Here is a 21,703-nt window from a genome sequence, read left to right as displayed (position 1 = left end):
GTCCGGGGAGACCAAATATAGTGAATGCAGGGTCCGGGGAGACCAAATATAGTGAATGCGGGGTCTGGAGAGACCGGATATAGTGAATGCGGGGTCCGGGGAGACCGGATATAGTGAATGCAGGATCCGGGGAGACCGGATATAGTGAATGCAGGGTCTGGGGAGACCAAATATAGTGAATGCAGGGTCCGGGGAGACCAAATATAGTGAATGCAGGGTCCTGGGAGACCAGATATAGTGAATACAAGGTCCGGGGAGAGCGGATATAGTGAATGCAGGGTCGGGGGTTTAGTAACACTTTAAGCTCTCCACCCCCCATTTTTTTTTTTTACAGCTCTACAAGCTTTATAAATTCTGCACTTCAGACAGATGTAGAGAAGAGAAGACTGCAGATAAACAGTCACTTCACTGGGTATATGTAAGGATTTACAACCACTTTAATAAAAAGGACCAGACTGCCCGGGCAGCACTATACAGAAGTAACAAAACAAGAGGTTCTCTTTCACGGTAAGTGACATCAAGTCTCGTCAGAGATCAAGTGAAAGTAAAAATTCTATCGCTCACACAGTTTTTGCATTCAATATTAAAGGACAGACTGAATAAATGGGTAACATACTAAACACTTTCAGTCTGGAGGGTACATTTGCTCTTCTAAAAACCTTGATCTGATATTTAGTAAATACTTATTATTTAGGGTGTTGTACAAAGTTGACCTAAAAAAAAAAACAAAACACTGAACCCAAATTAAAAAAAAAACAAAAAACTTGGAAGCACTATCATGATCATTCACTATATTGCCAGTTTTCCCAATAGCCATGGACGTGGTGGCTCAAATTGTGCTATACATAAGAAGGAAACAGTCACTGAATCTTGTTTCCAAATTTCTAGAAATGGTTATTTACAACCGTATACACAAAACGACACTATCTACAGTGACGCTGGATGAGTACTTGCAGACAATATGCCACCGGTTATACCAAAAATACATACCGCAATGTATAGCACCAAGTGTACAGGAACTGGGTTTCGAGCACTGGTCTTAGGCCGAAGTCCCTCGTTCTTTCACCAAAGTACATTCTCACCTGAACCGTCTTGAAATACTGCCTAACCACCATAAATTGTTGGGCGTCTGGCTTTGACTTAACTCCTCACAGAGCTCGTGGCTCGCAGACAACAAGTAATGCCACAATTATGGCTTCGGAGAGCCTGCAAGGGCTGCAATGAAGGATATATGCTGATAGAAGACCCTCTGGACCCAGCAGAGCACCTTCTCCATGTTGAGTTGTGTTTGACTCACCATTCTCTCATTCGGCTGCCCAACTGATATCGTATCCTGCATTACAAACCTTTGCAAACTCCTTATGTTAAAAGACCTGTGGAATAGCCCATGATTTTACAGAGCCATCTATAATGTGCAGCTGACCGTTCCATCATCTACTTGACCCTTACAAACTGTGCAGAGCCGCTCACTGACTAGCCATACTCCACAGTTTGAATACACAGTCTTTCCTGTGCCCTATTACCCAAGGAACAAGTCACACTGTGGTTTCATACTCTGTTAGTTCTTGTGAGGTCCCTAGAGTGCGATACTGGACGCGGGGAGTGGCCGGAGAGGTATATTCAAGAGCCAATATAGTCTTCCGAAGACGCCGGTCGATAAAATGAGCGTCCCAGGCAGGGTACTTTTTACGTGGAAGATCTATACGAATGACAGGTCCTTGAGCCCGTGTAAGTCTTGTCACAGGCGTTGGTGGAATGCTAGATCGCACTTGGAAGACTGGACCACAACTGTCCCTGTCTCCCGGTGCCATGTCCCTTTCTTGTTCTGTAGTCCGTGGCAAAGTACGGGGAAGGCTCTCTGTGGCTTCCGATAAAGGGGCCTGCGGAGCCTCAGGGCCCTCGGTGAAGACGCAGCTGCTGCTGGATGGCCCAAACATCGGACCATTGGGATGGAGGAGACTGTAGTAAAGCAGCATGAAGAAGACGCCAAGCGCAAAGCTGCAGAAGACGGAGCAGACGATGAGGAGTGCGTAGAAGTCACCGAGTGGGGAGTTATTACGGTTGTAATACCACAAAACCGTAAGGACCACATTCTCGGTCAGAACTATGACATAGTACGCAGTCATCCTGCAGCGAGTCCGACCCTCGCGCACATTGAACCAGCAGAAGATATAGATGATACCCAGCACCATGTTGTAGATTATCTCCTCCCAGCGAGACATGCAGAAATCTGTCTCCCCTTGGATGATCCAGAAGGTCATGAGACACCAGTGGGTCACTATGAAAATGCCAAAGTACAGGTGAAACTCAGAAGCAAAGAGGGAGAATGCCAAAGCTCGGGCAGCAATGGTGAAGAGATGCCACAGGATCTGCACCACTGCACCCTTGTAGGACATGGGCATCTTATCATCACGGGAATCCCTCAGGACCTTCTGGTAAGAAGCGATCATCCAGGCAAGAGACAGCAGAGAGGCAGAGGCGGACAGACCTGAGTGAAAAGAGCAGAAAAGAAAGTGGTGAAAAGAAAAACAAAGATCATACACGTAAAAGGAAACTGTTTGTAAGTAGGAAAAATAACAGAGCCAAGATCTTAAGACTGTTGACAGTGTTTTAAAGGACCTTCTTTTATCATTCCAATGGGAAAGAGAAAGAGAGAGGGGGGGGGGGTGAGAAAGAGAGAGAGAAAGTGAGGGAAAGAGAGAGGGGGAGAGAGAGGGGGGGGGACAAAGAGAGGGAGGGGGAGAGGGAAAGAAAGAGAGGGGGGGAGAGAGGGAGAGGGAAGGAAAGAGAGGGGAGGGGAGAAAGAGAGAGAGGGGGCGGAGAGAGAGAGAGGGGGCGGAGACTGAGAGAGAGAGAGGGGGTGGGGGGAGAGGGGGGGGGGAAGAGAGAAGGGGGGAAGAGAAAGAGAGAGGGGGAAAGAGAAAGAGAGAGAGTGAGGGAAAGAGAGGGGGAGAGCGAGGGGGGCAAAGAGAGGGAGAGGGAGGGGGAGAGAGGGAGAGGGAAGGAAAGAGAGGGGGAGAGAGGGAGAGGGAAGGAAAGAGAGGGGAGGGGGAGAGAGAGAGGGAGAGAGAGGGGGGGCGGAGAGTGAGATAGAGAGGGGGTGGGGGGAGAGAGGGGGGTGGGGGGGGGAAAGAGAGAGAAGGGGGGAAGAGAAAGAGAGAGGGGGAAAGAGAGAGAGAGGGGGGAAGAGAGAGAGAGGGAGAGAGAGGGGGGAGAGGGGGGAAGAGAGAGAGGGAGAGGGGGCTAGAGAGGGGGGAGGGGGGAAGAGAAAGAGAGAGAGAGAGAAACAGAGAGAGAGGGGGGAGAAAGAGAGATGGGGGGAAGAGAAAGAGAGGGGGGGAGAGAGTGAAGGAGAGAGAGAGAGGGAAGAGTAAAAGAAAGAGCAACAATAAGAAGTGAAGATGACATGTAGAGGAAATATATTCCCTTTTTTTTCCCAAAAGAGCTACTTCATGGAGCACAGCACAGAAAGCAGGCAGGTTGCATCCAGCACACGCAGACGCAGGGGGTGCACTGTCTACGCAGGACTTCCTGGAAAATGTACCTTGCAGCCATACCTCCCACTGCTGCTGCAGCTACACTCATTACCGCTGGCAGTAAATAATTCATCATCACACAGTAATTTCATGCTATCTCAATGCAATACGAAAGGGCATTCTGAAACATTCCCAGCTGTAGGAGCAAAAACCGGAGTCTCCTGGTTGGAGTTAAAGGAACCCAAAGCTTCCCTCCACCCCAATACGACCAGCTTACTGACTGATTAAGGGAAGTTGTCTGTCTGACTGGAATCCATTATCACAGTTAAACACGACAAAATAACCTGTATTATTACATTTCTGATCTGGAACAAGTGCATGATGGTACCTAGCATGTTTCACTCAGGATGCTGAACTCCAGGCAAACACATAATACATAGATGAGGGGTTCAAAGGATTTGTACTTCTGACTATACTGTCCAGAGATATATACAGCTCTGTCATAGAGCACAGCCCTGTCATAGAGCACAGCCCTGTCATAGAGCACAGCCCTGTCATAGAGCACAGCCCTGTCTGGGAAGATCAGAGACCTGATTTTTTTTTTTCTTCTGCAGTTCATTAACACTCACAGGTCTTGTCCCTCCTCAGTCTGTGACTGGACAGTGAATGGAGAAGCAGGGCACTGATAAGCGTATCTCTCTGTAACTCTGCTCTTTCCTTCAATCAGGATGCTCAATGTACAGTAACAAAACTTACTGAATCCCTTGCGCTGCCTCACCCACCAGTTAGAGCTCTGCTGTACAGCGGCTGCAAGAAGCTGGAATTTATGCAGCTATTACACTTTAAGTGTAATGGCAGTGATCAGCATAGCGGGAGTACGATATTGTGGCGGGCAATCTGGCACTAACAAACTGACTGACTCACTAATACAATGATCTGTGCGAATACTCACTATTGCTGCAGTAATGACACCGGCTAAGAAGGGGATAACATCAAGGGGCAATCAAAGAGTTAACTGTGTGCCTAACAACGTGTAACGTGTGTAATTTGTGCTGCTTTTACTTTACTGTCTATTTCAATAAACAGCCAGATTGCTGTTCACAAAACCGTGTTTTAGTAAACCCATCAAGCCTGGATTTAGAGGGGTGCAGGGTTGGGCTGTACCGATGGGGACACCTGATGTAAGGGGGAACTCCGATGGGGACACCTGATGTAAGGGGGAACTCCGATGGGGACACCTGATGTAAGGGGGAACTCCGATGGGGACACCTGATGTAAGGGGGAACTCCGATGGGGACACCTGATGTAAGGGGGAACTCCGATGGGGACACCTGATGTAAGGGGGAACTCCGATGGGGACACCTGATGTAAGGGGGAACTCCGATGGGGACACCTGATGTAAGGGGGAACTCCGATGGGGACACCTGATGTAAGGGGGAACTCCGATGGGGACACCTGATGTAAGGGGGAACTCCGATGGGGACACCTGATGTAAGGGGGAACTCCGATGGGGACACCTGATGTAAGGGGGAACTCCGATGGGGACACCTGATGTAAGGGGGAACTCCGATGGGGACACCTGATGTAAGGGGGAACTCCGATGGGGACACCTGATGTAAGGGGGAACTCCGATGGGGACACCTGATGTAAGGGGGAACTCCGATGGGGACACCTGATGTAAGGGGGAACTCCGATGGGGACACCTGATGTAAGGGGGAACTCCGATGGGGAAACCTGATGTAAGGGGGCACTCTGATAGGGACACCCTGATGGGACATCTGATGTAAGGGGGAACTCGGATGTGGATACCTAATGTAAAGGGGCATTCTGATGAGGACCCCTGATGTAAGGGAGGACTCTGATAGGGACACTTGATATAAGGAAGCACAGGTTCTGTTTAATCAACTTAATCTAATGCCAACCCAATACATACTACTGTTGCCTGTTCACTCCTGCACCTCCTCAGTCATTGTTTCCAGGTGGTGATTTGTGCTACAGCAGCAGGTTGACTGACTTTTTATACTGCACCTCCAAATCAGAGCGGCTAGATCCAGCCCTGCCACCCATTAAAACGATGGGCCAATACAGAGATGCGGGATGGTGGGCCAGTTCTTACATATCAGGAAATGTTGGACTTTGCATATTATTGTGCCTAGGGGCTAATGCGTTCATATGAAAGGAAGTTCAAGCACCTTTTGACAAATTGTTTCCGTTTACAGTTTTTAATGTTAATATTGGCATAGGGCAATGTTCTCAGCTTCCCCGATAGTCCTTTCATGTGATGGATAGAAGAATTAGAAATCTCAGAATGTGTTTGTGGGACAAGACCAAGCTGAACTCTTATGGAAAGAGTTGCTAACTGCCTCGGACTTCACTTTTCTAGATTTCTAAAACTACTGATAACTAGAATGTGCAGTTTAAATGAAAGGCAACCTCAGCTTTTTTCTTCTCCCCATCATATGAACTTCCCGGTTTTACGACAGGCTCACATTAAAGCTGGAAATCAAAGCATTAGAGCCGTGACTCGTGCAAGAATGAGACTTGTCCAAGCATGACCTATTTTCCGACTGTTTACCATACGAAGTGAAAATTAAGAGGACTTACCCTGCAGGGGCTCAACGTGGCCTTGCTGCACCATGATGCAGAGCTGCAGCACCAGCTGGGGGGCGCTCTTCAGGAAGGTCTCCAGGAGTCGCAGCATGCTAATGTCAGCACTCTCAAACATCATGCGCCAGTAGAAGTGTCGGCTCTGCTGCTCGGATTGCCATCGGCTCTGCAGACCAAGGTAGAGTGCCCTCAGGTATCTGAGTGGAGAAAAGGAAACAAGGTGAACTGTGTATTACATATGAGGTCTACTAAGGTCATTGGTACCCATAGGCAAGGACCTAGGCTAAAGCCATTGTGCATGTGCGTTGGGAAAATCAGATTTAAGTGCGTAAAACCAAAATAATTTTTTAATTTGGATGAAGTAGAAAGGGTTACAAGTTACAACCGGGGAGGACTGACCATTCGAGCACTCGGGCAGTGCCCGAGGGCCCGGGGTCAGTAGGGGGCCCCATGAGATGCCCCTGGTAAAACCAAAATAATTTTTTAATTTGGATGAAGTAGGAAGGGTTACAAGTTACAACCAGGGGCAGACTGACCATTCCAGCACTCAGGCACTGCACGAGGGCCCGGGGTCAGTAGGGGGCCCCATGAGATGCCCCTGGTAAAACCAAAATAATTTTTAAATTTGGATGAAGTAGGAAGGGTTACAAGTTACAACCAGGGGCAGACTGACCATTCGAGCACTCGGGCACTGCCCGAGGGCCCGGGGTCAGTAGGGGGCCCCATGAGATGCCCCTGGTAAAACCAAAATAATTTTTTAAATTTGGATGAAGTAGGAAGGGTTACAAGTTACAACCAGGGGCAGACTGACCATTCCAGCACTCGGGCACTGCCCGAGGGCCCGGGGTCAGTAGGGGGCCCCATGAGATGCCCCTGGTAAAACCAAAATAATTTTTTAAATTTGGATGAAGTAGGAAGGGTTACAAGTTACAACCAGGGGCAGACTGACCATTCCAGCACTCGGGCACTGCACGAGGGCCCGGGGTCAGTAGGGGGCCCTATGAGATGCCCCTGGTACCTTTCATATGCTTTTTTGGATGTGGCTTGAGTTGGGCAAGGACACAGGGGCCCCATGATCCCCTATTGCCCGGGAGCCCCATAAATTTCAGTCCGCCCCTGGTTACAACCCAGCCAGGTTTTTCCTGCTGCTGTTCCACTCATCCTTTCCCCATGACATCTGGATCAACTGAAATAACACGCACCGACACCTAATTGCTGCTAACACAGTTTTGTGTGCTGCTTTTTCGTTTCTTGGAAATTTTTGGGAAATTTAAATTATTTGAGGGTGTCACTGGAACAAGAGACGAGGGGAAATCTTTCGATGGTGACACCTGTTCCAAGTTTTTTCGAGCTTTCCTGCTGTAAGTCCAAGAAAACTGACAGAGGTTCTAACCATTTCCTACTCTATCCAAAACTTCAACAATTGTCTTGGCTTTAAGGTATAGCTGGTAATAGTTATTCACATTCAGTGGGACGTGTTCTATGAAGTCCATTCAACGTGACAATTACTAGATACACCACGACCTGGATAATGGAGAACCTTCACAGATGTTTTAGGTATATTTTATCATAGAAGTGAAGGGAATTAAGTTTTTGACAGTATTTTCTCTGCTCTTGGTTTCATTGACTGGTTTTGTCTAAAGCTTCTCTTCAATTACTCAACAATTTTCCTTATCAGTCTCACCTCCGATTTGCTGCAGATTCAAATTTAAAGACTAGCCTGCTCCGTTCCATGTGTCTGACCCTGCTTCTTCCAATGACAGCCACTGTTATGGATCTGCGTCTTCTAATGACCTCACATCAATCCAGTCATTTTAGCACTGACAACCCCAGTTCAGACACAATCCATTCATTAAATGTCCAAACCATTCAGCGACCCCTCAGCAACATCTACAGTCTTCTACTATGCCCACTACTTGAAGCCCCCTCATTCCAATTAATTTCTCCCCCGGTTTAGGAAGTATCCCCCAGGAATCTTAGGAGCAAAGTCTAAAATTACTGTATCTGCAGCCACATTTAAATCAGTGTACCCTCAGGCTTAATTGATGCCCCAGTTAAAGGCCTGCAGTTTGGGAAATGTCCCTCGAGTCCCTTTAGGAACAAGCGCCATCATCACTGTACCTTCAGCCCCTTTTATTCAATGTACCCTCAGACTTGGTTGATGTCCCTTCATTCCGATGAATGTCCCTCCAGTCTCTGTCATTGTGTCTTGAGACCCCATTCATCAGTCCCCTTTGCAGTAAAGCCTTTATCTGTCACTGTACCTTCAGACCCTCCAGTATCCATGTACCTTTCCATTAATCAGACCCTCCAGTATCCATGTACCTTTCCATTAATCAGACCCTCCAGTATCCATGTACCTTTCCATTAATCAGACCCTCCAGCCTCCCATGTCTCATATCTTCAGACCCTAGAAGTTAGCATCTCCATCCTGTATCTGTCATTGTATCTCCACACCCTAATAGTCAGTCCCTCCAGCGTTCATCTGTCATCGGACCCGGTCATTCAGTCCCTACAGCCTCCATGTGTCATTGTATCTTCATCCCCTATCAGTCAGTCCCTCCATCCTCCATGTATCTTCAGGCCCATCCATCAGTCCCTCCAGTGGGGTATTATTCCTGGCACTGATATTAATAATGGTGCATCATACCTTCCATTAATATTATGGGGTATTTCTTACTCCCATAGATGGAAGGGCATTTTCTACTTCTTCCAGTCTGCCCCCCCCCCCCCCCCCCAAAGCCTGAAGGACCATGAAATGGCCCTTTGCATAGAAAGTTTGGAGACCCCTGCCCTACATCCTCCGTGTGTCCACAGACCATGTCAGAAAGTCCCTCCAGCCTCCATGTGTCTTCAGGACCAGGGGCAGACTGACCATTCGAGCACTGCCCGAGGGCCCGGGGTCAGTAGGGGGCCCTATGAGAGGCCACTGGTACCTTTTATAGGCTTTTTTGAGTGCGCTTTGAGAGTGGGCAAGGAAACAGGGGCCCCATGATCCCCTATTGCCCGGGGACCCCATGAGTTGTCAGTCCGCCCCTGTTGAGGAAACCATTAGTCAGTACCCCCATCCTCCATGTGACGTGTCCTCAGACACTAATAATCAGTCCCTCCATCCTCCATGTGTCCTCAGACCCCATCAATCAGTCCCCCACCATCCATGTGTCCTCAGTCCCCCCCATCCTTCATGTGTCCTCAGACCCTAGTAATCAGTCCCTCCAGCCTCCATGTGTCATTGTGTCTTCAGTCCCTCCATCCTCCATGTGTCCTCAGACCCCATCAATCAGTCCCCCACCATCCATGTGTCCTCAGTCCCCCCCATCCTTCATGTGTCCTCAGACCCTAGTAATCAGTCCCTCCAGCCTCCATGTGTTATTGTGTCTTCAGTCCCTCCATCCTACATGTGTCCTCAGACCCTAGTAATTTGTCCCTCCAGCCTCCATGTGTCATTGTGTCTTCAGTCCCTCCATCCTCCATGTGTCCTCAGACCCCATCAATCAGTCCCCCACCATCCATGTGTCCTCAGTCCCCCCCATCCTTCATGTGTCCTCAGACCCTAGTAATCAGTCCCTCCAGCCTCCATGTGTCATTGTGTCTTCAGTCCCTCCATCCTCCATGTGTCCTCAGACCCCATCAATCAGTCCCCCACCATCCATGTGTCCTCAGTCCCCCCCATCCTTCATGTGTCCTCAGACCCTAGTAATCAGTCCCTCCAGCCTCCATGTGTTATTGTGTCTTCAGTCCCTCCATCCTACATGTGTCCTCAGACCCTAGTAATTTGTCCCTCCAGCCTCCATGTGTCATTGTGTCCTCAGTCCCCCCATCCTCCAGGTGTCCTCAGACCCCACAGCCTCCATGTGCCTTCAGATGCCCCCAATGCCCCCCATCCTCTCACCTCCAGACCTGTCCGAGCTGCAGCAGGTGGACGGAGCCCTGCAGGATCCAGGCACAGAGGCGGCAGCAGAGGCGGTTGCCGGCGGGAGGAGAAGGGCTGCGGTCGGTGACCACCCAGCTGAAGCTGAGGCTCTGGGTGAGCAGGGAGGGCAGCAGCACCAGCAGGACGGTGGGCCAGAAGCAACTGAGCCGGTGCTGCTGCAGGTAATCCACCGCCAGCCACAGGTCCGACGCCCCGTCCGAGAAGAAGACCAGCAGAGCCACCACCACCCACAGCCCGTCCCGGAGAGAGTACCGGGGGTACCGGGGAGCCACAAGACCACCGTCCGACTCCGCCGCCATCATGGGAGGAGCCCACTTCCGGGGCCACACCCGGCTCCGCTGACATCCACGGGGGACTCTTACCGGATCATCACCCCTACCGGATTCCCTGCAATAGGAGGGGTCTGTACGCCGAGGAGGGGCGATCACCCGCACAGCAGGCAGGGGAGGACCAGCCCCGGTAATTGGGGGCGATCCGGCGAGGGAGCCGACTTCATCCCTGGGATGGGGATCAATAAATCCCCATCATCAGCACCACAGGGAACCGATCTCCGAAACCATGGACTCCGAGCCGATAGACAGCAATCCACAGGAGGGGGCTGTGTGCTCATTCCGCCTTCCACAGACACCGAATCCTACCAGGAGCACTCCCCCCTCCTGTCTATGACCCCCTTCTCTTCAACGTCACCCCCCTTCCTCCACACCCCTCCCCTACCAAATCTCACTTCCGTACCCCCCATACCTCTTCCTCCACACCCCCTCCCCTACCAAATCTCACTTCCATACCCCCCCCATACCTCTTCCTCCACACCCCCTCCCCTACCAAATCTCGCTTCCATACCCCCCATACCTCTTCCTCCACACCCCCTCCCCTACCAAATCTCAATTCCATACCCCCCCCATACCTCTTCCTCCACACCCCCTCCCCTACCAAATCTCACTTCCATACCTCTTCCTCCACACCCCTCCCCTACCAAATCTCACTTCCATACCTCTTCCTCCACACCCCCTCCCCTACCAAATCTCACTTCCATACCCCCCCATACCTCTTCCTCCACACCCCCTCCCCTACCAAATCTCACTTCCATACCCCCCATACCTCTTCCTCCACACCCCCTCCCCTACCAAATCTCACTTCCATACCCCCCCCATACCTCTTCCTCCACACCCCCTCCCCTACCAAATCTCACTTCCATACCCCCCATACCTCTTCCTCCACACCCCCTCCCCTACCAAATCTCACTTCCATACCCCCCCCATACCTCTTCCTCCACACCCCCTCTCATACCAAATCTCACTTCCATACCCCCCCATACCTCTTCCTCCACACCCCCTCCCCTACCAAATCTCACTTCCATACCCCCCCATACCTCTTCCTCCACACCCCTCCCCTACCAAATCTCACTTCCATACCTCTTCCTCCACACCCCCTCCCCTACCAAATCTCACTTCCATACCCCCCTTCCCAAACCTCTTCCTCCACACCCCCTCCCCTACCAATTCTCACCTCACACACACCCCATACCTCTTCCTCCACACCCCCTCCCCTACCAAATCTCATTTCCATACCCCGCATACCTCATCCTCCACACCCCCCTCCCCTGCCAAATCTCACTTCCATACCCCCCCCCATACCTCTTCCTCCACACCCCCTCCCTACCAAATCTCACTTCCATACCCCCCATACCTCTTCCTCCACTCCCCCTCCCCTTCCAAATCTCATTCCATATCCCCCATACCTCTTCCTCCACTCCCCCTCCCCTTCCAAATCTCTTTCCATATCCCCCCTTCCCATACCTCCTCCTCCACACCCCCTCCTTACCAAATCTCACTTCCATACCCCCCCTTCCCAAACCTCTTCCTCCACACCCCCTCCCCTACCAAGTCTCACCTCCACACACACCCCATACCTCTTCCTCCACACCCCCTCCCCTACCAAATCTCATTTCCATACCCCGCATACCTCATCCTCCACACCCCCTCCCCTGCCAAATCTCACTTCCATACCCCCCCCCATACCTCTTCCTCCACACCCCCTTCCTACCAAATCTCACTTCCATACCCCCCATACCTCTTCCTCCACTCCCCCTCCCCTTCCAAATCTCATTCCATATCCCCCATACCTCTTCCTCCACTCCCCCTCCCCTTCCAAATCTCTTTCCATATCCCCCCTTCCCATACCTCCTCCTCCACACCCCCCCCCTGCCAAATCTCATTCCATACTTCTTCCTCCACACACCCTCCCCTACCAAATCTCATTTCATACCCCCCCCTTCCCATACCTCCTCCTCCACACCCCCCCCCCCCACCGAATCTCATTCCCTACATCTTCCTCCACACCCCCTCCCCTACCAAATCTCAATCCAAACCCCCCCCCATACCTCTTCCTCCACGAAAAGAGGGGGCTTAGGGAGAAGAGAGGGGAAGAAAGATTATTAGAAAAGAGGCGGCCAAGGAAAAAGAGGGGAAGAGAGAGTATTAGACAAGAGGGGAAGAGAGAGTATTAGACAAGAGGGGAAGAGAGAGTATTAGACAAGAGGGGAAGAGAGAGAGCGTATTAGACAAGAGGGGGCCTGAGAGGGGAAGAGAGTATTAGAAAAGAGGGGGCCTAGGGAGAAGAGAGAGTATTAGAAAAGAGGAGGCCTGGGGCAGAAGACGGGAAGAGAGTATTAGAAAAGAGGGGGCCTGATGGGGAAGAGAGAGTATAAGAATAGAGGAGATCTAGGGAAGAAGAAGAATGGGGACAAGAAAGTATAATAAAATAGGTTTGAGAGAGAAGAATGGGGAATTCAGAGTATTAGATAGGAGGGGTTTGGTGAGAGAAGAATTAGGAAGGCAGAGTATTAGATAAGAGGGGTTCGGGGGGAGAAGAGTTAGGAAGGAAGAGTATTAGATAGGAGGGGTTCGGGGGGAGAAGAATTAGGAAGGCAGAGTATTAGATAGGAGGGGTTCGGGGGGAGAAGAGTTAGGAAGGAAGAGTATTAGATAGGAGGGGTTCGGGGGGAGAAGAGTTAGGAAGGCAGAGTATTAGATAGGAGGGGTTCGGGGGGAGAAGAGTTAGGAAGGCAGAGTATTAGATAGGAGGGGTTCGGGGGGAGAAGAGTTAGGAAGGCAGAGTATTAGATAGGAGGGGTTCGGGGGGAGAAGAGTTAGGAAGGCAGAGTATTAGATAGGAGGGATTTGGTGAGAGAAGAATTAGGAAGGCAGAGTATTAGATAAGAGGGGTTCGGGGGGAGAAGAGTTAGGAAGGAAGAGTATTAGATAGGAGGGGTTCGGGGGGAGAAGAATTAGGAAGGCAGAGTATTAGATAAGAGGGGTTCGGGGGGAGAAGAGTTAGGAAGGAAGAGTATTAGACAGGAGGGGTTCGGGGGGAGAAGAGTTAGGAAGGCAGAGTATTAGATAGGAGGGGTTCGGGGGGAGAAGAGTTAGGAAGGCAGAGTATTAGATAGGAGGGGTTCGGGGGGAGAAGAGTTAGGAAGGCAGAGTATTAGATAGGAGGGGTTCGGGGGGAGAAGAGTTAGGAAGGCAGAGTATTAGATAGGAGGGGTTTGGGGGGAGAAGAGTTAGGAAGGCAGAGTATTAGATAGGAGGGGTTTGGGGGGAGAAGAGTTAGGAAGGCAGAGTATTAGATAAGAGGGGTTCGGGGGGAGAAGAGTTAGGAAGGCAGAGTATTAGATAGGAGGGGTTCGGGGGGAGAAGAGTTAGGAAGGCAGAGTATTAGATAGGAGGGGTTTGGGGGGAGAAGAGTTAGGAAGGCAGAGTATTAGATAGGAGGGGTTTGGGGGGAGAAGAGTTAGGAAGGCAGAGTATTAGATAGGAGGGGTTCGGGGGGAGAAGAGTTAGGAAGGCAGAGTATTAGATAGGAGGGGTTCGGGGGGAGAAGAGTTAGGAAGGCAGAGTATTAGATAGGAGGGGTTCGGGGGGAGAAGAGTTAGGAAGGCAGAGTATTAGATAGGAGGGGTTCGGAGGGAGAAGAGTTAGGAAGGCAGAGTATTAGATAGGAGGGGTTCGGGGGGAGAAGAGTTAGGATGGCAGAGTATTAGATAGGAGGGGTTCGGGGGGAGAAGAGTTAGGAAGGCAGAGTATTAGATAGGAGGGGTTTGGGGGGAGAAGAGTTAGGAAGGCAGAGTATTAGATAGGAGGGGTTCGGAGGGAGAAGAGTTAGGAAGGAAGAGTATTAGATAGGAGGGGTTCGGGGGGAGAAGAGTTAGGATGGCAGAGTATTAGATAGGAGGGGTTCGGGGGGAGAAGAGTTAGGATGGCAGAGTATTAGATAGGAGGGGTTTGGGGGGAGAAGAGTTAGGAAGGCAGAGTATTAGATAAGAGCGGTTTTGGGGAGAATGGGGAACTGACCGTGTTAGAAAGGAGGGGTTCTGACGGAGAATGGGAAGACAGTACTAGAAAAGAGGGGGCTTGAGGGAAAATAATAAAGAGGCGAGAGTGTTAGAGAAGAGATCCAGGGGAGAAGAGAGTATTAGAAAAGAGGGGGCATGGGAGAGAAGAATGGGGAAAGAGAGAATATTAGAAAAGAGGGGGGGTTTGTGTGAGAAGAGGAAAGGATTGGTCTTCTCTCTTCTCCACATAGCAGCATCTTCCCATTATCCATCCTAATCCTTCTCACACCTCCTCAGTCAATGTCATGGTGTTGCTGTCCTTGGTGCTGAATTCCCTACACTGGCAGGACTATAAAGCCGCACAGCTCGATAAATAAATCGCTGCTCAATGGAGAAGAGCTTACAGGGCCACTGCTGATAATAGAGAATTGGAAATGATGAAAATTGAAGTGGAACTCCAGTAAAAACTACCCCCCCCCCCCACCTCAAGGAATGATAAAAAAATAAATAAAAAAAACAGACACAGGTCTTCACCTTTCATCATCCAAAAAACAAAACAAAAAAAAACACACACACCAGCAATGTCAGATATGATGACAAAGTTGATCTCCACTCAAAACTCCCCCCCCCCCCCGAGAAACAATACAAAACAAAAACACACAGAGATGGGTTTTCACCTTTCACCATCCAAATACATATAAAACCGACCCCTGCAGTGTTTCTGCAATGTAGCAGAGAGGGGCGCCCTGTATGCCGTGCACCAGGTGGTATGAATGTCGTTCCATTCGATTATGAATTCCCTTTCCTGTCAGAGGGCAGACGTTCAGATTTTTCTGCCTTGCAACCATGGAAATGATACTTTTGTAGCCAACATCTCCCAGAATTCTACCCCTCAGCATATGTAACTGGCTTACTGTCTCTCTCATTTGTATGTACACAGCTTGAGCTTTTACCTGCCAAAGATTCCTGAACTAATGTACATACTTTTCAGATTCACCGCCCCATGTTGTGCCAATACACAGAGGGTGACAACACTTTTGCAAGTTATGCAAATACAAAGTAACTGCCCCTCCTCCCCTCTGCATGGATTATTAACATCGACCCTGAGCCTTCCTCTATACCTTCCCATCAATTTACAAGATGAGCTCTTCAACTGCAAGCCGGATTTCAATTTTCAGCTGATGTGTGCCAGCCTCACAGAAGAACAGGTTTCGGGTAAATAATGCCAGGATTAAAAATTAAGATGCAAGTGAAATGAAGAAGAACCTGTCAGTACTGATCTGCATTCCCCCTCTGATCCTACAGTAAAGCCTCTGGAATCACCTGGTACTTTGGGGTATGGGGGTAGCGGGGGTTTAGAGTCATGTGACTGCCATGATTCACATGACTCTAAACCAGAAAGCGATCAGAAAGCTCCCGATCGCAAATAGCGAATGGGACCTTTCCGTGAGCCCCCCGTAAATGTGGCGAGGGCACGCACTCTCAGCACGTTTGCTTACATTAGACATGTTTGTTTACATTGGACATGTTTGCTTACATTGGACATGCTTGTTTACAATGGATATGCTTGCTTACATTAGACATGTTTGCTTACATTGGACATGTTTGCTTACATTGGACATGTTTGCTTACATTGGACATGCTTGTTTACATTGGACATGTTTGCTTACATTGGACATGCTTGCTTACATTGGACATGCTTGCTTACATTGGACATGTTTGTTTACATTGGACATGTTTGTTTACATTGGACATGTTTGCTTACATTGGACATGCTTGCTTACATTGGACATGTTTGTTTACATTGGACATGCTTGCTTACATTGGACATGTTTGTTTACATTGGACATGTTTGTTTACATTGGACATGTTTGCTTACATTGGACATGTTTGCTTACATTGGACATGTTTGCTTACATTGGACATGCTTGTTTACATTGGACATGCTTGTTTACATTGGACATGCTTGTTTACATTGGACATGTTTGTTTACATTGGACATGTTTGCTTACATTGGACATGTTTGCTTACATTGGACATGTTTGTTTACATTGGACATGTTTGCTTACATTGGACATGTTTGCTTACATTGGACATGTTTGCTTACATTGGATATGTTTGTTTACATTGGATATGCAAATATGCAGCCTCTCGGCATCAAGGCCACGTTTGCGAGTTAAAGGAGACGTTTGGGGGTAATAAAAAAAATAATAAAAACATTTAGCCCTGGTTCACACTGAAAGCGGCTTTGGAACTGTGCTACTTCAGCTGAAATAGCAGATTTCAAAGTTGTCAGCCAGTGCGATTTCACGTGCGGCTTGCCAATATTTGTCCAAATCCATGCACAGATGTCAATGCAAGTCACACATGAAATTGCCAAAAACAGTGCAGGAATCTTTTTCAAAATCTGAGTCACACCAATTTGAATGGTGCCGTAGGCACAAATACGGTGCGACTTGTCATGCAATTTTGAACAGTTAAATGGCATTGGTGTGAATGGGGCTTAGCCCAGCTTCACAATGGTTGCAGCTTTGAAACTGTGCTACTTCACTCAAAGTAGCGTGATTTCAAAGCCACCGATCACTGCGATTTCACGTGCAGCTTGCTTGACATCTGTGCAACTTCGTGCACAATGTCAAGGCCAAAAATCTTGCCAGAGCCATTTTTGAAATCACACTACTTCAAATTGCACGGATTAAGACAGTGCTATAGAAATACTTATAAATCGCATGTTGCACCGGAGTGAACCAGGGCTTATACTCACTTCTATGCTGCAGCATCTGTGAAAGGCGTCAGCTGTCCCACATCGGCACTCAAAGACCAAGAACTGAGTGATCCCATAACCGCTGATTGCTCAGTTCTAAGGCCTCTTTCACACGGGTGTTCTGTATGTCCGTTTACGGATGAAAAACAGACACCCATGTATTTCTATGGACTAGCGGATGATCATCTGTTTACATCTGTTAATGTCCACATCCATTAACATCCTTTTTTGAATGGAAGAAAACCCTATTTTTCTTCCGTAGAATGGACAAAAAAAGGGATGGAAATGGATGGGAAATGGATGGAAAATGGATGTAAGCGGATGAAAAATGGATGGAAATGGATGGAAAATGGACGTAAGCGAATGAAAAACGGATGTAAATGGATGGAAAATGGATGTAAGCGAATGAAAAACGGATGTAAATGGATGGAAAACAGATGGAAATGGATGGAAAATGGATGTAAGTGGATGAAAAATAGATGGAAAACAGATGGAAATGGATGGAAAATGGATGTAAGTGGATGAAAAATGGATGGAAATGGATGGAAAATGGATGTAAGCAGATGAAAAATGGATGTAAGCAGATGAAAAACAGATGTAAATGGATGGAAAACGGATGTAAGCGGATGGAAATGGATGGAAAACAGTGGATAAAAATGAATGAAAACGAATGTCAACAGATGAAAAATGGATGTCAACAGATGAAAAATGGATGTAAACTGATGAAAAACGGATGTAAACAGATGAAAACCGGATGTAAACAGATGAAAAACAGATGTAAACAGATGAAAAACAGATGAAAAACAGATGTAAACAGATGAAAAACAGATGTAAACAGATGAAAAACAGATGAAAAACAGATGAAAAATCTGATGTAAACTGATAAACAGATGTAAACTGATCTGTTTTTTTTTCTTGGAAAAAAAGTGACTTAACTGATGAAAAAAAAATGGAACGGAGCTCACTGGAGAGGAGGCGGGCTCAGTGGGCTCTGGGTCTCAGCTGCCTGTTCATGATTGGAAGATATAATTTTTTACATCTGTTAATGTAGCAGGGCAGCACAGTGGCTAAATGGTTAGCACTACCGCCTGGCAGTACTAGGGTCGCTGGTTCGAATCCCAACCCCGGCACCACCTGCCTGGAGTTTGCATGTTCTCCCTGTGACTGCGTGGGTTTCCTCCGGGTACTCCGGTTTCCTCCCACACTCCAAAGACATGCTGGTAGGTTAATTGGCTCCTGTACAAATTGGCCCTAGTATATATATGTATGAATGTGAGTTAGGGACTTTAGATTGTACGCGCCTTGAGGGTTAGGGACCTTAGATTGTACGCCCCTTGAGGGTTAGGGACTGATGTGAATGTACAATATATATGTATGTAAAGCGCTGCGTAAATTGACGGTGCTATATAAGTACCTGAAATAAATAAATAAATAAAATAAATTTTTTCGTTAATCATCAATAAAGATTTGTAACATTGTTTCACGTAAACTGCTCTGCTTGGGTGATTAATTTCCTGCTTTGGCAGGCTGTACCTTATGCCTGCCTTGATCTTTTTTGGCTTAGATTTTGAGGTTGGCACCGACACCTTTACATTGGGGAGTCAGAGAATCAGTAAATAGGTTACCCCGCCTTGTTTAGTGGCTTTGTACATTTTTTTATTTTTTATCCAGCTGCCAATTAGGCAGCTGAGTGAATCCTGACAATATGGTCAGGATCCTATCAGAGCCTGGAGCGGCTCTGCTACATCATCTGAGAGCAAGCTTTGGACCAAGGTGTGTGTGTGTGTGTGTGTTCATCACTGTGCTGCCTCTCCTTTTTGCTGTCCAATCACAGGGCATGTCCAGAACAACCTGGGCTAAGAAAAAGTGAGTGGCATGATGCTGGGCATCAGACTGATGACATCTAGTGGCAGGTAAAAAAAAAAATACTGCAGAGGAAATCTCAGGATTAAAGGTGAATATTGCAGGAAAAACAGGTTTTGTTTTTTTTTTTCTTTTTTTTTTTTTCATCCTTTAGCCCCTGGTTCACACCGACTTGGTGTGGAATTTGCAGCATTTTCAGTGCGAATTCTGCACAGCATCAGAATCGCACCCTGTTCATGCGATCCGCTGCGGGTGTGTATGTTAACAACACCCCGAAAGCAGTCCGCATACGCAGTGTGATGTGCAGAATCGGATCATATGAGTGTGAATACCCATGCGATCTGATTCTAGTGTGGACCCAGAAAAGGGCTCTGCAAGTTTTTGGTGTGGGTGTGGTGTGATTAGAGCCCTACAAAATGTACGGCTCCAATCGCACCGCACACAAATCGCATGTGACTTGCACAGGATCCCATCCTCAATGAGCGATTATATTTTTTATTACTTTATTATTCTTTTATTATTTTATTTATTACAATTTGTTTTTTTTACCTTTAGACTGGAGTTCTGCTTTAACCACTTCCCGTCCGGCCCATGTATATAAACGGCTGGAGCATTGCAGGAGAGGGTTTCCGTTTATAAACGTTCTCCCCACTTCCCTGCCTGTGCACACTCCCTAAGAGTACGCGGCACCGCGATCCGGTGCCCGCTGTTTCCTCTGAACACAGATCGTTGTACGGGACCTCTGTGCGAGGTCCCGATCATGTGATCACTGATTGGCCAATCAGTGATCACATGAAGAGTAGTAAGTAAGATGTCACTTCTGATATCATTGCTTAGTACCTGTGAAATCTGTGAATGATCACAGAGATCACATGGTACAGGGCTATTCACAACAGCCTTGTACCATGTGACAAGCTGTGACCAATCACAGCTCTCAGTATTTCTCAATGGCTGCAGAAACAATTGAGTACTGTCTGTGATACGTTTTTTATTTGCACTAACATATAATTTTGAGGACAAGCTTTCGGGGAATGTCCCCTTCTTCAGGTCCAAGCAGTACTGATCACAAAGTTTTAGCAGAATATACGGCTACAATCACCTCAATGGCTAAAAGAATGCAGCCAGAGAGGAGAAATGATTGCTTTTACAGCCTTTATGGGTGTAAAAGCAATCAGTGTAAAAAAAAAAAAAAAATCATCATCACCCCCCACAAGTAGTACAGTGTCACTATGGTGACACTGTATTGCTAGGGTGTCAATATGTTAAAAAAAAAACCCATAAATAATAATATGAAAAAAAAAAATAAAAATGTCAAAACATTTTTTGAAAAATTATACTTTTTGGTTATAAACTAATTTGAGTTATTTTATTTTTTTTTACTAAAAAGATAACGGAATACATTTTGGCCAAGATTTATGAAGAAATATTATTTATTTGCAAAATTTTATAAGAAACACACTTTTTTTCAAAATTTTGAGACTTTTTCATTTATATAGCAAAAATATTAAAATCCCAGTGGTGAATAAATATCACCAAAATAAAATTTTTATCTGTCTCAAAAAAATGCTAAAAAATTAATATGGGTACAGTGTTGCATGACCGTGCAATTGTCATTCAAAGTGTGATAGCGCTGAAAGCTGAAATTTGGCCTGGACAGGAAGGGGGGGAAAGTGTCCGGACTGGAAGGGGGGGAAAGTGTCCGGACTGGAAGGGGGGGAAAGTGTCCGGACTGGAAGGGGGGGAAAGTGTCCGGACTGGAAGGGGGGGAAAGTGTCCGGACTGGAAGGGGGGGAAAGTGTCCGGACTGGAAGGGGGGGAAAGTGTCCGGACTGGAAGGGGGGGAAAGTGTCCGGACTGGAAGGGGGGGAAAGTGTCCGGACTGGAAGGGGGGGAAAGTGTCCGGACTGGAAGGGGGGGAAAGTGTCCGGACTGGAAGGGGGGGAAAGTGTCCGGACTGGAAGGGGGGGAAAGTGTCCAGACTGGAAGGGGGGGAAAGTGTCCAGACATGGGCAGCACAGTGGCTAAATGGTTAGCACTTCTGCCTGGCAGTACTAGGGTCGTTGGTTCGAATCGCAGCCACGGCACCACCTGCCTGGAGTCTGCATGTTCTCCCTGTGCCTGCGTGGGTTTCCTCCGGGTACTCCGGTTTCCTCCCAAACTCCAAAGACATGCTGGTACATTAATTGGATCCTGTCTAAATTGTCCCTAGTATGTGTATGTATGAATGTAAGTTAGGGACCTTAGATTGTACGCCCCTCGAGGGTTAGGGACCTTAGATTGTACGCCGCTCGAGGGTTAGGGACCTTAGATTGTACGCCCCTTGAGGGTTAGGGACCTTAGATTGTACGCTCCTTGAGGGTTAGGGATCTTAGATTGTACGCCCCTTGAGGGTTAGGGACCTTAGATTGTACGCCCCTTGAGGGTTAGGGACCTTAGATTGTACCCCCCTTGAGGGTTAGGGACCTTAGATTGTACGCCCCTTGAGGGTTAGGGACCTTAGATTGTACGCCCCTTGAGGGTTAGGGACCTTAGATTGTACTCCCCTTGAGGGTCAGGGACTGATGTGAATGTACAATGTATATGTAAAGCGCTGTGTAAATTGACGGCGCTATATAAGTACCTGAAATAAATAAATAAATGAATGAAGTGGTTAAAGTCGCTGGACCAGCAGTACAGCCAGGCAGTTTGTGTCAGGAATAGCAGCCTATATATTCTCATGGAACGGA

The 21,703-nt window shown here is 48.0% G+C and overlaps 1 protein-coding gene across 1 annotated transcript; it reads right to left on the bottom strand.

Moving 5' to 3' along the window:
• Positions 1 to 419: 419 nt before the first annotated feature.
• XKR7 (XK related 7) lies at positions 420 to 10,693 on the bottom strand. Its single transcript, XM_089662541.1, has 3 exons — positions 9,976 to 10,693; positions 6,081 to 6,280; positions 420 to 2,488 (listed from the first exon to the last, which is right to left on the bottom strand). Exons 1-3 carry the CDS (start codon positions 10,317 to 10,319, stop codon positions 1,536 to 1,538), a joined length of 1,497 nt encoding a protein of 498 aa, XP_089518667.1. The 5' UTR covers positions 10,320 to 10,693; the 3' UTR covers positions 420 to 1,535.
• Positions 10,694 to 21,703: the final 11,010 nt, after the last annotated feature.

This window comes from Staurois parvus, unplaced genomic scaffold (genome assembly GCF_062004578.1).
Source record: "Staurois parvus isolate SC_StPar_1 unplaced genomic scaffold, SC_StPar_1.0 ptg001490l, whole genome shotgun sequence".
Taxonomy (NCBI): Eukaryota; Metazoa; Chordata; class Amphibia; order Anura; family Ranidae; genus Staurois; species Staurois parvus.
This window is presented reverse-complemented; position numbering and strand designations above follow the sequence as displayed.

Bases quoted from the DNA above. Each gene is read 5' to 3' on its own strand.
- XKR7 (XM_089662541.1), bottom strand. From the start codon at position 10,319: ATGATGGCGGCGGAGTCGGACGGTGGTCTTGTGGCTCCCCGGTACCCC. The intron at 6,281-9,975 runs GTGAGAGGATGG...TTCTCCACTCAG, and splicing joins CAGCTCGGACAGGTCTGGAG to ATACCTGAGGGCACTCTACC. The intron at 2,489-6,080 runs GTAAGTCCTCTT...CTTTTCACTCAG, and splicing joins CCACGTTGAGCCCCTGCAGG to GTCTGTCCGCCTCTGCCTCT.